The sequence below is a fragment of the Hemicordylus capensis genome, chromosome 1 (genome assembly GCF_027244095.1).
Source record: "Hemicordylus capensis ecotype Gifberg chromosome 1, rHemCap1.1.pri, whole genome shotgun sequence".
In the NCBI taxonomy this organism is placed as follows: Eukaryota; Metazoa; Chordata; class Lepidosauria; order Squamata; family Cordylidae; genus Hemicordylus; species Hemicordylus capensis.
Genome location: NC_069657.1, coordinates 407,629,310 through 407,644,464, shown reverse-complemented (window position 1 = coordinate 407,644,464; position 15,155 = coordinate 407,629,310). Strand labels below are relative to the sequence as shown.

The following is a 15,155-nucleotide window of genomic DNA, read 5'->3' as shown; positions in this document are numbered from 1 at the left end:
TATTTATTCATTCGATTTCTATACTGCCCTTCCAAAAATGGCTCAGGGTGGTTTACACAGAGAAATAATAAATAAATAAGATGGATCCCTGTCCCCATAGGGCTCACAATCTAAAAAGAAACGTGATAGACATCAGCAACAGTCACTGAAAGTACTATTCTGGGTTTGGATAGGGCCAGTTACTCTTCCCCTGCTAAATAAAGAGAATCATCACATTAAAATGTGCCTCTTTGCCAAGTTAGCAGGGGCTAACTTCATATAGGGCCCTATACCTGTGGTATAGGGCCCACAGTCAACATGTTGCCCTCACCGCACAAAGGAGCTCCTCTGACATCTTGAAACTTCTCTGGGCCAAATGAGGCTACTACATCCTTGGCGCTCAAATTATTTGAAGCCAAGTCGCTGGCACAGCTACTCTACAGCAAATAATTGGATCCCCATAATAGCTTTGCCCCCCTGGAACTGCTACAATCCAAATGTTTAAGAGTTGCCCTCCAAGTCCCATATTGCATTTGCAAAGGGGTTGGGTGTGTATTGGGAACAAACTTGAAATATCATGGTCTTCTGATGTGTTGAATGCATAATGAAGTTGTTCTAAGCTATTTGTAATTTTCATATTTTTTTTATTTAATAAAACCTTCTATAACCCTTGCTAACTGGGCAGAGGCACCTTTTAATGACGTATTATTATTGTTGTTGTTTACAAAGTCAGACAGGTGTTATTGACTGGTTTGTTTTATCCACACATCGAGGCCTTCCCAAGGATCTGGGATGGCTGAATTTTATTATCAATGATGCTGCTGTTATTATTATAGATATCGTTGCAGATTATAGGCTGTACCCAGTAAAGCTGCTTTTTGTAATTGGCTGATGGTGATTTCTGTGGCCCCTATGGTGTTGAGATGCTCTTCAAGTTGTTTTGGAATTGCACCTAGGGCACCAATTACCACTGGGATTATATTGGTCTTCTTCTGCCACAGCCTTTCAATTTCAATTTGTAGATATTTGTATTTTGCTATTTTTTCTATTTCTTTTTCTTATTCTGCTATCCCCTGGTATTACTATGTCGATTATTTTAACATGCTTTTCTTTCTTCTCGACTGCAGTTATATCTGGTGTATTGTGTGGCAGATGTTTGTCTGTTTGTAGTCGGAAGTCCCATAATATTTTTGCATTTTCATTTTCTACAACAGCTGATTAGGTGGTCCATTTTTTTCATCTACTTCTTTACAAAGGCGGCACTTGCTGTTTGTTGTTGATTTTTCGACTTTTGCTCCTATTGCATTTGTTCTTAGTGCTTGTTCTTGTCAGGTCTTGGTGATGTTTGGTTTTCCAGTTATATTGTGCCAATATTGACCATGCAGCGGCTTATTTTTCCATTTTTCTGCTCGGTTCTTGACTTGTTCTTTCTTGTAGGCCTGCTTTGTTTCTTTGGTGTTGAATAGTTTCTCGTTATTGACCAATTTAAGAGCATCTTCTTCACTGTCCTTGATATATTCTTCAAGGCCTCTTTTCTCCTCCTCTACTGTTTGATGGACTTGCAGCATTCCTCTTCCACCTGAGCTGTGAGGGAGGTATAGCCTATCTACATCCCTGCGGGGGTGCAGGACATGATTGATGGTCATTATTTTCCTGGTCTTACGATCTAGCTTCTCTAGCTCTGCCTGGGCCCAGTCTATTATTCCTGCAGTGTATCTGATAATAGGTATAGCCCAGGTGTTTATGGCTTGTATGGTGTTCCCGCCATTGAGTTTGGACTTGAGGATTTTTCTAACTCTCCTGATGTATTCACTTCCAATTTTTCTTTTAACTTCAGTCTGTGCGATGTTATCAGCCTGGAGAATGCCCAAGTATTTGTAATGTTCTTTCTCTTCCAGGTTCTTGATCTTGCTTCCATTGGGCAGTTCTATTCCTTCTGTTTTTCTTATTATCCCTCTGTTCATTACTAATGCAGCACACTTGTCTAGTCCAAACTCCATTGCTATATCGCTACTGAATATACAGACAGTGTTTAGCAGTCATTCGATTTCTGACTGGGACTTTCCATACAACTTCAGATCATCCATGTACAGCAGATGGTTGATTTTACTTGATGTTTTAGATGTTTGGTATCCGAGGCCTGTTTTGTTTAGTATTTGTGAAAGTGGAGTCATGGTGATTACAAACAACAGAGGGGATAGTGAGTAGGGGTGTGCATGGTCCGGTGGGCCCCCGGTCCGGCACGGGGTGGGGACTGTTTCTTTAAGTGGGGGGGGGGTGGTAGTACTTACCCCACCACCACTCTTCCCCCTCCGGCGCTCGTCCTTTGTAAAATCTTCTTGGGGCGGCAGAGTTCTTCCCTGCCACCCCTGCCCCTGTCGTTGTTTGTAAAGGCTTTAACAAGACGAGTGCTAGCGGCGCGCATGCGCCCTCCTTGATGCGCGCTCGTCTCTGATGCTGCTGCGCGCGCGCCGGTGTCAGAGACAAGCGTGCATGCTGAGGAGGGCGCATGCGCGCCGCTAGCGCTTGTCTCATTAAAGCCTTTACAAACAACGACGGGGGCAGGGGCAGCAGGGAAGAACTCTGCCGCCCCAAGAAGATTTTACAAAGGATGAGCGCCGGAGGGGGAAGAACGGCGGGCGGGGGGGGGGGAAGTACTACCACCCTCGCTTAAAGAAACAGTCCCCCACCGTGCCACACCGCCGGACTGCCGGACTGCCAGACCGGTCCGGCGGTCTTTTCTATTGTGCCGGACCAAAACTGTGCACACTCCTAATAGTGAGTCCCCTTGGAAAATGCCTCTTCTAATGCTAACCTGTCCAAGTGTCTCGCCATTGATTGTTAACTGTGTACTCCACATTCTCATTGGTTTTTAAATAAATATCTGAATATTGCTGACACCAGTTGTTTCTAAACATTTTAGTATCCATGTGTGAGGCAATGAGTCGAAGGCTTTCTTTTAGTCAATCCATGCAACACTTGGATTTGTTTTTCTTCTCTTGCAATTTTCTAAAATCCTTTTGTCAATCAGCAGCTGGTTTTTTGTGCTTCTGGTGTTCGGGCAATTTCCTTTCTGTTCAACTGGAAGCTGCTTATTAGTTAATAAGTGTTGCATTACTTCATCTGCTATTATTCCAGTTAATAATTTGAACATGGTTGGCAGGCAGGTTATCGGTCTATAATTACTTGGAACTGCACCTTTTGCTGGGTCTTTCATTATGAGATGAGTTTTCCCAGTTGTTAGCCATTGTTCAATATCACTTCCTTGCAAAACATAATTCAACTGTTTTGATAGTTGTTTATGAAGGCTTGTTAGGTGTTTAAGCCAAAAGCCATGCAGTTCATTTATTTTTATTATTATTATTATTTATTTACACAGTCAGACAGGTGTTATTGACTGGTTTGTTTTATCCAGACATCGAGTCCTTCCCAAGCACCTGAGATGGCTGGATTTTATTGTCAATATTGTTGCTGTTGTTGTAGATATCTTCGCAGAATATATTTATTGTTGTTGTTGTTTCAATTTCTATACCACCCTTCCAAAAATGGCTCAGGGCAGTTTACACAGAGAAATAATAAATAAATAAGATAAGATGGATCCCTGTCCCCAAAGGGCTCACAATCTAAAAATAAACATAAGAAAGACACCAGCAACAGTCACTGGAGGTACTGTGCTGGGGGGTGGATAGGGCCAGTTACTCTCCCCCTGCTCAATAAAGAGAATCACCACGTTAAGTCTTGTGGTAGCAAGCATGAATTATCCCCTTTGCTAAATAGAGTCTGACCTGGCTTGCATTTGAATGGGAAACTACATGTGTGAGCACTGTAAGATATTCCCCTTAGAGGATGGGACCACTCTAGGAAGAGCATCTGAGGCTCCAAGTTCCCTCCCTGGCATCTCCAAGGTAGAACTGAAAGAGACTCCTGCCTGCAACCTTGGAAGAGCTATTTCCAGTCTGTGTAGACAATACTGAGCTAGATGGACCAATGGTCTGACTCAGTATATGGCCGCTTCCTGTGTTCCTCTCTTACATTTAGCAAAGGAATAGCAAATGTCCCTATCAATCCAGCCTTAGCATTCCCACAAGTGGTTGTTGCTTGTTGCCTTTGTGTTTCTCTTTAAGCTTTGAGAATAGGAAACATCCTTTCATTCCTTTTGTTATACAAGTTCAGCTGTGTGCACTTTTTGTTGAGAAATCATACAAAAATATTCTAAATAACAACTGGCATTCTTTTGGGTACTCTGTCACTCTCTTGCTCACTTTAACTTCTGCTCCCATCATGTCTTGAAATTATATTATGAAAACTGACCTTCCAATTGTAGTTCTACATACCTGTCCATAGAAACAGACTATTGGCCTGTCCTGCTACTATGGATCCCACCTTTGATCAAAGTGAAAAAGCCAAAGCCAAATGTTTTCTTTTCTTTTTGTAGGACGAATATTTTTCTGCATTCAAGCAAGCGTCTCGAAGAGAGGATGACATTGCTATAGTGACCTGTGGAATGAGAGTCTTGTTTCAAGAGGGAACCAATCGAATACAGGAGATTAAGCTGAGCTATGGAGGAATGGCTCCCACAACTGTATTGGCTGGAAAAACCTGTCAGGGGCTTATTGGCAGGTAAGAGAACCTACCAGATTCTTGTATTGTAGAATGGGGAGACCCAAAGAGGTCATCTCCGTAAGAGTCTTGTGTGCTGCCCCTTTAATGTTTTTGCAGTAAGGTGTGGATCCAAAAAGAAGCTCATGAAAAGCAGAAATGGTGTCACATGGGAGGACCCCTTCCAGATTTGGTTTCTGCCCATATTGTCTGTGCTGGTCACCCTATTGCTTGCTATTGCCACTGTTGGCAATGCAGATATATAAGTTATGAGTAGTACAACCTAGACTCTTGTATCATATGGAGCACATGGAAGGAAAATGCTTCAGAAATACAAATGTCGTGTATTTTATGTTAATGTATGTGTGGTTCCTCTTCAGGGAGTGGGAAGAAAAGCTGTTGCAGGAAGCTTGCCGCATGCTGGCAAGTGAGATGGATCTGCCCCCTTCAGTTCCAGGTGGCATGGTGGACTTCCGGCGCACCCTGGTGCTCAGCTTCTTCTTTAAATTCTATCTCACTGTGCTTCAGAAACGGAGTCTACAACTCAACGGCAATGTGAGTGTTCCCATCATCTTAAAGATTAAGCAGGAAAATGTCAAATGTGGAGACAGATGCTTTCCCCATTGAATTCTAGCAATGCCTGTAGCAGCTGGAACAATGCAAGCGGAGGGAGACTTTGTGGTAGGCGGTTTGGCACTGTTTAGGTTCTTGGTATCCTAGGTATTCCCTTTGTACTGCACGGTACAAAGATCAGATTAGAATATCGGCCAGGGGCGGAGCTATAATAGAGTGGATGGGTTCAAATTACCGGTTGCGCCCTGTGTCCGGGAGCCACTGCGGAGGAGCTGCCTCCAAGCTCCCCACTGCCCCTGGCCTGGGCTCCTGCTTCTGCCGCCAGCTGCTTCCTTTAGCTGCTGACCCAGCTCCCAGGCTCCTCCTCCTCCCAACAGCTGGGCTTCCACCTGTTGGAAGGAGGGTGTGCACGTACTCCTGATGGGGCAATGGAAGGAGAATGGGGCTGGGAGCCAGGTGGCAGGAGTAGAAGGTGATGACAGGTGGGGAGCTGGAGGGGGCAGGCAAACATGGGGGGGGAGTGAGTGGGGGTGTCATGCACACAATCGCACATACTGCCCTGGGGTGGGGGCACTGCCACAAGTGGGGAGGCCTCGTGTGTTTAGTATGTGAGCACAGGTCCCCTCTCCCCTCACTACGCCACTGTTATCTGCTCAGGGACAGATCAATGACACAATCCCTTTTCCGTGCCCATTTCCTCAATGAAGAACTTATTGGGAGTTGCACCCTTCTCTGTCCTTATTCCAGTGTTTCTATTATTTTCAATATGCATTTAATCTACAAAATTGTAACTTCTTAAACTGTATAAAAAGAATGGTAATTCAAGGAGTCTGGAGTGCCTCTACTGGGGAAAATGGTGGAAAATCGTGTCTATCTTACTAGGGGTGTGCATGAACCCCAAAACATGCTTGGGTTTGAATTCAAATATAATTCAAACTGAACTGTGTTCCACCCGTTCAGTTTGGTCGTGCTGGCCAGCCGATCCTGTCTGTTTAATTGAACCAGTTTGGTGGTTTGGGCAGCAATACTTGTAAAGCAGAATCCAGTAAGGATTCCCCTTTTACAAGTAAAAGGGCAGGGGAGCAGCAAGAATGGTTGTCTAAAGTTCTTACCTGCTCGCTGCTGCCAAATTGCAATTTGTGTGGCTGTGCAAATGGCCTCCATGCATGCACAGAGACCAGAATCATGCCACCACTGTGCAGGCGGTTTGTTTAAAGAGCAATCCAGCAGGTCATTTGGCTATACTGGGGATGACGAGTGGCAGGGAACCAGTAAGAACTTTAAACAACCTTTCTCACTGCTCCCCCACTGCCAGCCACTCCCCCTTCAATGTCAAGATGGTTCATGTTGAATTGGTTTGCATCAAACCGAGCTTGGGCAGGTTCGATTGTGGGCCAAACTGGCCCCAGTTCAGTTTGCAACTGAACCGCCAAACCAGCCCAGTTCCATGTGAAATGGCTTGACTTCAAACAGTTTGTGCACATCCCTGAATCTTACCCTTCCCAAGAAATGAAGATCTTGTTTGTTTGATATCTACCTTTGTTGAGTATGTGGTTGTCATTTGGGCCCAAAGTAGTGGAAGAATCGGTTACGACAGCAATGAATGCACCACTGAGAGACCTTAAAGGCCAAGTTGAAGACAGATCATCCTGGAGAGAATTTATCTATGTGGTCGCTAAGAGTCAACACTGACTTGACAGCACTTAATAAATCAATCAGTGGAAGAATGAATGAGGGAAGTGACAAATATGGGGAGGGAAAGCACCCCATCCTCAAAATTTAGAGCAAAATTTAGAGTTTGTGAAGGATTAAATAGTAGCCTTAGGAGGTCTAACATTTTTAGACTTGTCACAAAAGAGTGCTGCTTTCCTGACTATATCTGCAAATTGCATAGTTTTATCTACTGGTACATAAAAGAATGAATGTCACTGTTACACAAATTATATGCAAAGATCTTAACTTTGACTTTGAGAAGTTAAATTAAATTGGGTTTTTGCATATTTTCCCCCCAGAATAATCTTTGTGATGAGGTCCCCTCTAGGTATGCAAGTGCCACTGAGTTATTTCACAAGGATCCTGTTAACAATGTTCAACTATTCCAAGTAAGTAAGAGTGGTCCAATGATCAAGATCTGATCCTTCTTTGCAGTTCTGGCTATGCCAATACCCTTTACTAAATCTTGGCATGTGGTTGTTAAAATTTCAATATGTCATTAACATGTGAAGAATATATAAATCAGGGGCATAGCTATAATTGAGTTTTCAAAGAACACAGGGCCCCCAGCTCCTTTGGGCCTCCCAGGTCCACCTCTCTCTATTTTCTTCATTGTCTCTCATACTCTCAGGAGCCGCCAGGGAGAGGAGCGAACATGGCCCCCCCTCCCCTAGCTACACTTCGTTCTCTTGGCTCTGCACAGAATGGGTTGTAATCCCAATGGCCCTCGGGTGGTATGTGCTGTGCTCCCCACTGCTTCTATTGGAATGTTTTACAATTTTTGAAAGAAACAATATTTGCCAGGAATATTGGCATCCACATTTGACCAACAGCCCTATGAAAACACGACCAGTCGTGATTTGTTCCTTTGTTACAGGAAGTGCCTGCTGGACAGTCCATTGAAGATATGGTAGGCCGGCCCTTGGTTCACCTTTCAGCTGCCAAGCAGGCAAGCGGAGAGGCCATCTATTGTGATGATATACCTCGCTATGAGAATGAACTCTACCTAACACTTGTTACCAGCACTAAAGCCCATGCCAAGTTGATGTAAGCAATGCTTTATTAACAGAAAGATCTGTGTTAATAGCAAAATAGTGACCATTATAGTGGGTAGAGTGAGTATGTTGGGTGACTTGGGTGTTGTAAGACCCCTGCTAAGCACAAGGTATCCTTATGAACTCACTGAACCACATGATAGCCCTTTGGGGCTGGAGCAAAAGTTCCAAAAAACTGTGTAGTCCGCTTCAACTTGTGGATGTAGCTTAAAATATAGAGGGCTGGAAGCATCTCTGTAAAGACTAGTTATACAGCACACTCAAGCTGCTAAACAAGAGCTCTGTGCATGTGCATTAATTTATTTTTGTACATTTGTGTTTTAAAACCACCTTTCAGCAAACGGCTTCAAGGCAATGTACAATATAAAAGCTAGTGGTGTGCACGGAACTACGCCTCCATGGTTTGGCACAGGGAGGGGGTTGTTCTTTAAGGGTGGGGGGCACTTACCCCTTCCACCACGTTTCCCCTGCCAGTGCTCCTTTTTAAAAGCAGTTTTGGGGGTGGCAGCGTACCTCCCTGCTGCCCCTGCCCCCGTTTGTGGCCAGAAGTACCGTGCATACATCACACACAATGTGTGCACCTGCACATCATGTGTGCCCACCTGACATGCGCCCGCCCACCCGTGCACAACGTGCGCCCACCTGCCCGACGTGCACGTGCAATGTGTGCGTGCACACAGTACTTCTGGCCAAAAACGGGGGCAGAGACAGCAGGGAGGTACGCTGCTGCCTCCAAAACTGCTTTTAAAAAGGAGTGCCAGTGGGGAGAAAGCGGCGGGAGGCTTAAGTGCACTCCCCACCTTTAAAGAACCACCCCCCAGGCACCGAGCCGAGCCATGTTCGAACTGGTTCAGAGGCCTCTACAATGGCCTCCGGACCAGTTCGTGCACATCCTTAATAAAAGCATAATAAAACACAATATTAAAAAATGGAAAACTAGAAAGAGCAATCACTTTAGGGTGAATGAAGATTGCAAATCACCCTACTATTCAAAGGCGTGTCCAAAAAAGGATGCCTTTAGGTACCAGTGGAATGAAGGAAATCATGTGGACTTCCTGAAGGAGGATATTACAAAGTAGGGCTGCTCAACTTCTGCCCTCCTGCAGATGTAGGCCTACAACTCCAATAATCCCTGGCTATGGGCTCTGTGGCTGGGAATTATGGAAGTTGAAGCCCAAAAACACTTGGGGGGCCAAAGCTGAGCAGGCCTTTTCCACAATCTAGGAGCAAGCACTGAGAGGGCCCTGTTGTGTGTGCGTGAGAGCTGGGTTTCGCTCTGTGCTAGCAGGTACGAAGCCTCCCCACCCCCCCACCCCTGGCCTGCCACCGATCTAGTCAGGCAGGAGGATTCATTTGGGAGCAGGTGGTCCTTAGATAACATAGAATAATTCTTCTCTCTTCTGCTCTTTTTCTTCAGTTCTGTTGATACCACAGAGGCCCAGAACGTTCCTGGCTTTGTGTGTTTTGTTTCTGTTGATGACATTCCAGGGAGTAATACCACTGGGATCAATAATGATGAAACCGTATTTGCAAAGGATACTGTATGTAGTTTTCTTATTGCATTTGAAAAATGTGCACAGTTATTTCTAAGGAGCTAACTTGGCGGTTGGCATTTTTAGGAATGTTAATTAATTTATCACATATTTGCTAACTGTGCTTTATAAAGCTGAGGCTTTTTAATGGCTGCCACCACCAAAATCTATCAGAAGAAACTGGCGAGGCATCTATGGTGAATGAGCAGGTGTGTGGCTTTAAAAATAAATAAATGAGAAGAGTCTCTTATACTAGAGGAGGAAGGGTAAGACAATGGCTGGGATGAAGAACATGGCAAAAGAGCATGTCTATACAAACTATTATAAGGGTGTTTCATTAATGAAGCACATATGAGGAAACCAATAGAATCAGGCAATTTTTGTGACATGAAATGGGATGTGCTCAAACATGCACTATTTGAAGTGATAAATCATAGAAAATTGAAAGGGTGCATTTGCAACTATATGCTAATGATACTAATGTGCAGGCCAGTGGGTGGTTACCTTCCCCTCCCACCCCAATTTCACGGGAACTGCGCTTAAAAACCAGTTCCAGAGTGGGCTTGGAGACACTTTGTGTCCCAAGTTTCCAATTTTTTTTAAAAAAACCCGGTATTCCCAGTATCAGATCAGATAGTTCTGATCTGATATAGGCTTTCTTATATCGGATAGGAATGATATCCTATAGGATCTGATACAGTGATATCAGATGGAATCCATTATTCCCAATCTAATATTGCACAAGCCTAATGCCTAGAATGAAATATTCACTACAAATAGCAAAGAAGCCTGCCAGAGATTGTAGGAGATCTGCGAGTAAACGGAAGTCTTTTGGCTTGAAGGTCACATGCGTTGGCCACATCATTGGTGGTGTGTTGGCAGATACACAAGAACATTCCCGAAGAGCTGCTAGAGCTGTGAAGATCACATATGAAGACCTTGTACCAATTGTCACCATTCAGGTAAGGTCACACAAATGTGACATTTCTCACAATCCAAAACTCTTGAATCTTAGCTTAGCTCCTTTTAAAAAGAGATTCCTTTAGGAACAGCTACTCGTGATTTCCCTATTATACTTCTGCACAGAGCAAGAGGTTGGACTAGAACACCTCCAAGGTCCTTTCCCATTTTAAAAATAAGAAGAGTACCATACCATGTGAGTGTGCTCTCAGTTGCTCTCTGTATATGTACCGGTATATGGTAATTAAAGCATCAAACATGTATTCAGAAAAGTAGATTCTGAGAACACTCACACTGCATTATTTTTATTTATTTAGCCCCATGCAACTAACATCTGTGTACAATCTATGTATAACCAATGCATGGTTTGTAGGGAGCAGCCTATGCCTGTCTTTTCTGATGTCCAGACATTGGCCATTACATTGGAATATTTATTTTTAAATTTATAGCCTGCCTTTTTAACGTAAGAACAGCCCTGTTGGATCATGCCCAAGGCCCATCTAGTCCAGCATTCTGTTTCTCACAGTGGCCCACCAGATGCTGCTGAAAGCCACAGGCAGGAGTTGAGGGCATGCCCTCTCTCCTGCTGTTACTCCCCTGCAACTGGTACTCAGAGGCATCCTGCCTTTTGAGGCTGGAGATGGCCTATAGCCCTCCGACTAGTAGCCGATGATAGACCTCTCCTCCATGAAGTTATCCAAACCCCTTTTAAAGCCATCCAGGTTGTTGGCTGTCACCACATCTTGTAGCAGAGAATTCCACAAGTTGATTATGCGTTGTGTGAAAAAGTACTTCCGTTTGTCGGTCCTACATTTCCTGGCAGTCAATTTCATGGGATGACCCCTGGTTCTAGTGTTATGTGAGATGGAGAAGAATTTCTCTCTGTCCACTTTCTCTACATCATGCATGATTTTATAGACCTCTATCATGTCTCCCCGCAGTCATCTTTTTTTCTAAACTAAATAGCCCCAGGTGTTGTAGCATTGCCTCATAAGAAAAGTGCTTTAGGCCCCTGATAATCTTGGTTGCCCTCTTGTGCACCTTTTCCAGTTTGACACTGTCCTTTTTTTAGATGTGGTGACCAGAATTGTATGCAGTACTCCAGGTGTGGCTGCACCATAGTTTTGTATAAGGACATTGAAGATCTTCTTTAAGGTCTTATTCATAGGAGCTTACTGTTTTATTCTGTTTTATCTTGTTTACTATGTATAATATTTTGTTTTAATGCTTTTTAATATCTTTTGTATAGCCTATGGCTGTATTAAAATTGATTGATATAAGGACATTATAATATTAGCAGTTTTATTTTCAATCCCCTTCCTAATGATCCCTAGCATGGAATTGGCCTTTTTCACAGCTGCGGCACATTGAGTCGACGCTTTCAACGAGCTGTCCACCACGACCTCAAGATCCCTCTCCTGGTCAGTCACTGATAGCTCAGATCCCATCAGCATATACTTGAAGTTGGGGTTCTTCATCCCAATGTGCATCACTTTACACTTGCCAACACTGAACCACATTTGCCACTTTGTCACCCACTCACCCAGTTCGAAGAGATCTTTTTGGAGCTCCTTACAATTCGTTTTGGATTTCACTACCCAAAAGAGTTTGGTATCATCTGCAAATCTGGCCACCTCGCTGCTTACCCCTACTTCTAGATAATTTATGAATAAATTAAAAAGCACCAGTCCCAGTACAGATTCCTGAGGGACCGCACTTCTTACTTCCCTCCATATTTATATCGTTTCCTGTCTTTCAACCAGTTAGCAATCCACACATGTACTTTTCACCTTATCCCATGACTTCTAAGTTTTCTCAGGAGTCTTTGATGAGGAACTTTGTCAAAAGCTTTTTGGAAGTCTAGGTATACTATGTCAACTGGATCACCTTTATCAACACACTTGTTGACACTCTCAAAGAACTCCATTTCTATCTGATTCAGTTCTTTAGCCTCCATCCCTGAAAAGTCTGGTTCAGGAACAGGTACTGTATATGCTCAGTTTCCTCTGCTGTGAAGACGGACACAAAGAACTCATTTAGCTTCTCTGCAACCTCCATATCCTCCTTAATAATCCCTTTCACTCCCTCATTGTCTAATGGTCCAACTACTTCCCTGGCAGGTTTCCTGCTTCTGATGTATTTAAAGAAGTTTTTGTTATTCCCCTTGATGCTTTTAGCTAAATGTTCCTCAAACTCTCTTTTTGCCTCCTTTATTGTCACCTTGCATTTCTTTTGCCACAGTTTATGTTCCTTTCTGTTATCTTCATTTGGACAGGCCTTCCAATTTCGGAAGGAAGTCTTCTTCCCTTTTATGTTTTTCTTGCCATTAACTGTTAGCCATGCTGGCATCTTCCTGGACTTAGTGGTACCTTTCCTCCTTTGGGTATACAATCTAACTGGGCTTCTAGTATTGTGGTTTTGAATAAACTCCATGCATTCTGGAGCGAAGTGACGCTCCTGATTTTCCCTTTCAGCTTTCTTTTCACCATATTCCTCATTTTGGAGAAGTTTCCTCTTCTGAAATTCAAAGTGTCTATGTTAGACTTCCTTGCTGATTCTCTCCCCGCATGTATGCTGAATGTGATGGCACTGTGGTCACTTCCCTAAAGGGTCGATGATACTGACATCACGCACCAGGTCCTGGGTGCCACTCAGGATTAAGTCCAAGGTCACCTTCTCTCTGGTTGGTTTCAAGACCAACTGTTCTAGGGTGCAGTCATTCAGCGTATCTAGAAATTTGACCTCCTTGTCGTTACCTGACTGTGAATTTACCCAGTCTATGTGTGGGTAATTGAAGTCACCCATTATTACTGCCCTGCCTCTTCTTGAAGCCTCACTGATTTCCTCCTGCAACTCCCAGTCCCTGTCAGATATAATCGACAAGATAAACAGATGCAATAAAGACAGGGCTCTTGGAGTTATAGAGAATTTAGTTATGTGCAGCTTTTTTCACTCCTGCAGTGCTGCTTATGCCATGACATGTTTCATCTGCCAAAATGCTTTCTTCAACACGACTGTCAAAGGTACAGAATGTTTGTCCTCTAGTCTACTGTGTCTCAAAATGGATCAGATGATATTTTACTGGCCCAATGTTGATTAAGTTACACAAGCCTTTCCCGGGCAAAATGTAAAGATTTTGTGCCAAAATGTAAAGTTAAGTGACAATGTGCCATGTGCCAAAATGTAAGGATAAGCATCAAAGGCCATGCATAGGCAGATTTTTAAATAGAGTAAAGTTGATTGTTGCATCCACAAATACTTATCTTCCTATAATTTACACAGGAAGCCATTGAGAAAAAGTCTTTTTTTAAACTTATAAGGAAGATTGAGAAAGGAAGTGTCAAGAAAGGATTTGAAGAGGCTGATCATATTGTGGATGGTGAGTTTCCATGTGTGTTATTTATGTAAGATTATGTTCACCTCACAAAACACTCCTATTATGAGGTCATCATGTGGCAAGCATTGGAGTAACAGGCTTGAGAATCTGTTTTTGAAAAGCAATCTTTAGTATCCAATTTATTATTTGATTAGAAGGTTCCTGATGCACTTGCTTTGTTTTTTTTCTTTCAGGGGAGATATACATTGGCGGCCAGGAGCATTTTTATCTGGAGACTCACTGCACTATTGCTGTACCAAAGGAAGATGGCGAAATGGAGCTCTTTGTATCTACCCAGAATCTAACAAAGACACAGGTGATGGTCCCATATAATGCAGCTGATATTTTTGGAATCTGCATGCTACTATATAACTCCACCTACTGTGAATTATTTTCCGTTTATTTCATGTGACAGTGTTAAGTGATCCAGCTGAAGAACATGGTCAGGGGCAGGGCAAAGGGTTAAAACCTCCCTCCTCTCAACTGAAACTCCCAGTCCTAATCACCATTACCCCACAGTTGCTATTTACCATAGAAAAGATAAACATGAAGGTTCAAATTATGACTGCCTCTACACATAATGCCAAACCGTGGACTGATGAAGCTTAGTTTAATCCTTCAAACCTGTGAATCGTCTGGCAGATGAAATTCCAACCCGGGCCAATCAACCTCCAGTTTGAGGGCAGAGGAGCCCCTTCCTCTCCCTGGTCTGCTGAGGCTGCATCCCAGCTAGCTCCATCGTAGCATGTTGCCAGACTGCAGGCAAGGCGTCAGCATGTAGCAGGGTGGCAGCCATTGTCTGGTGCAATTGTGGCATGTCTGGTGCAATCGTGCCTTTTGGGCATGTACCGCCCTCCCTCAGCAGGGAAATGGCATTTGAACCCTTTAAAATAGCATCTAAACCCTTTCCCTCAGTCCACTTGCACTGCCGTCTTCGCAAGCGCCCCACAGCCAAACAGTCTCTCAAAACGTGGTTATTGTTAGTGGAAGGATGGAGAGGGGCACTATTTCCCTGTTACTCCGGGAAAGGATCATGATGACTTCCTAGGAGGGAATATGTATATGAGGGTGGGCAAAGGATCCTGGGCTCTGGTCCACTGTGACAAAGGATGCTCTTGTGATGGCAGACCCAGTGAAAGCAGTCCAGCAAGCCCCATCACACTCCTGCCCCGTGTCGGCTTGCTGGCCATGAAGGGCCATGAGAGGGCCAGTCCACTGGGGAGGACCAGAGGCTCTATGAGCTACGGGTCTCCATAGGACTGCACCCTCGAGTTAGGCCATCCATCTATAGGGGGCCCTGCTGATGTCCCCCCCCCCACAATAGAACTGTTTAAAAATAGAACTCATACACCTTACCTTCCCCTCTAC

The 15,155-nt window shown here is 43.9% G+C and overlaps 1 protein-coding gene across 4 annotated transcripts in view; it reads left to right on the top strand.

The window, feature by feature from the left end:
• XDH (xanthine dehydrogenase) overlaps window positions 1-15,155 on the top strand; it is a 107,721-nt gene that overhangs the window by 61,420 nt on the left and 31,146 nt on the right. For all 4 annotated transcript variants that reach the window (XM_053306911.1, XM_053306904.1, XM_053306895.1 and 1 more), the window contains exons 15-22: window positions 4,415-4,599; window positions 4,959-5,133; window positions 7,164-7,253; window positions 7,742-7,911; window positions 9,337-9,460; window positions 10,294-10,413; window positions 13,694-13,790; window positions 13,982-14,103. In XM_053306911.1, the coding sequence (XP_053162886.1) occupies window positions 4,415-4,599; window positions 4,959-5,133; window positions 7,164-7,253; window positions 7,742-7,911; window positions 9,337-9,460; window positions 10,294-10,413; window positions 13,694-13,790; window positions 13,982-14,103 (1,083 nt within the window). The remainder of the gene's footprint in view (window positions 1-4,414; window positions 4,600-4,958; window positions 5,134-7,163; window positions 7,254-7,741; window positions 7,912-9,336; window positions 9,461-10,293; window positions 10,414-13,693; window positions 13,791-13,981; window positions 14,104-15,155) is intronic.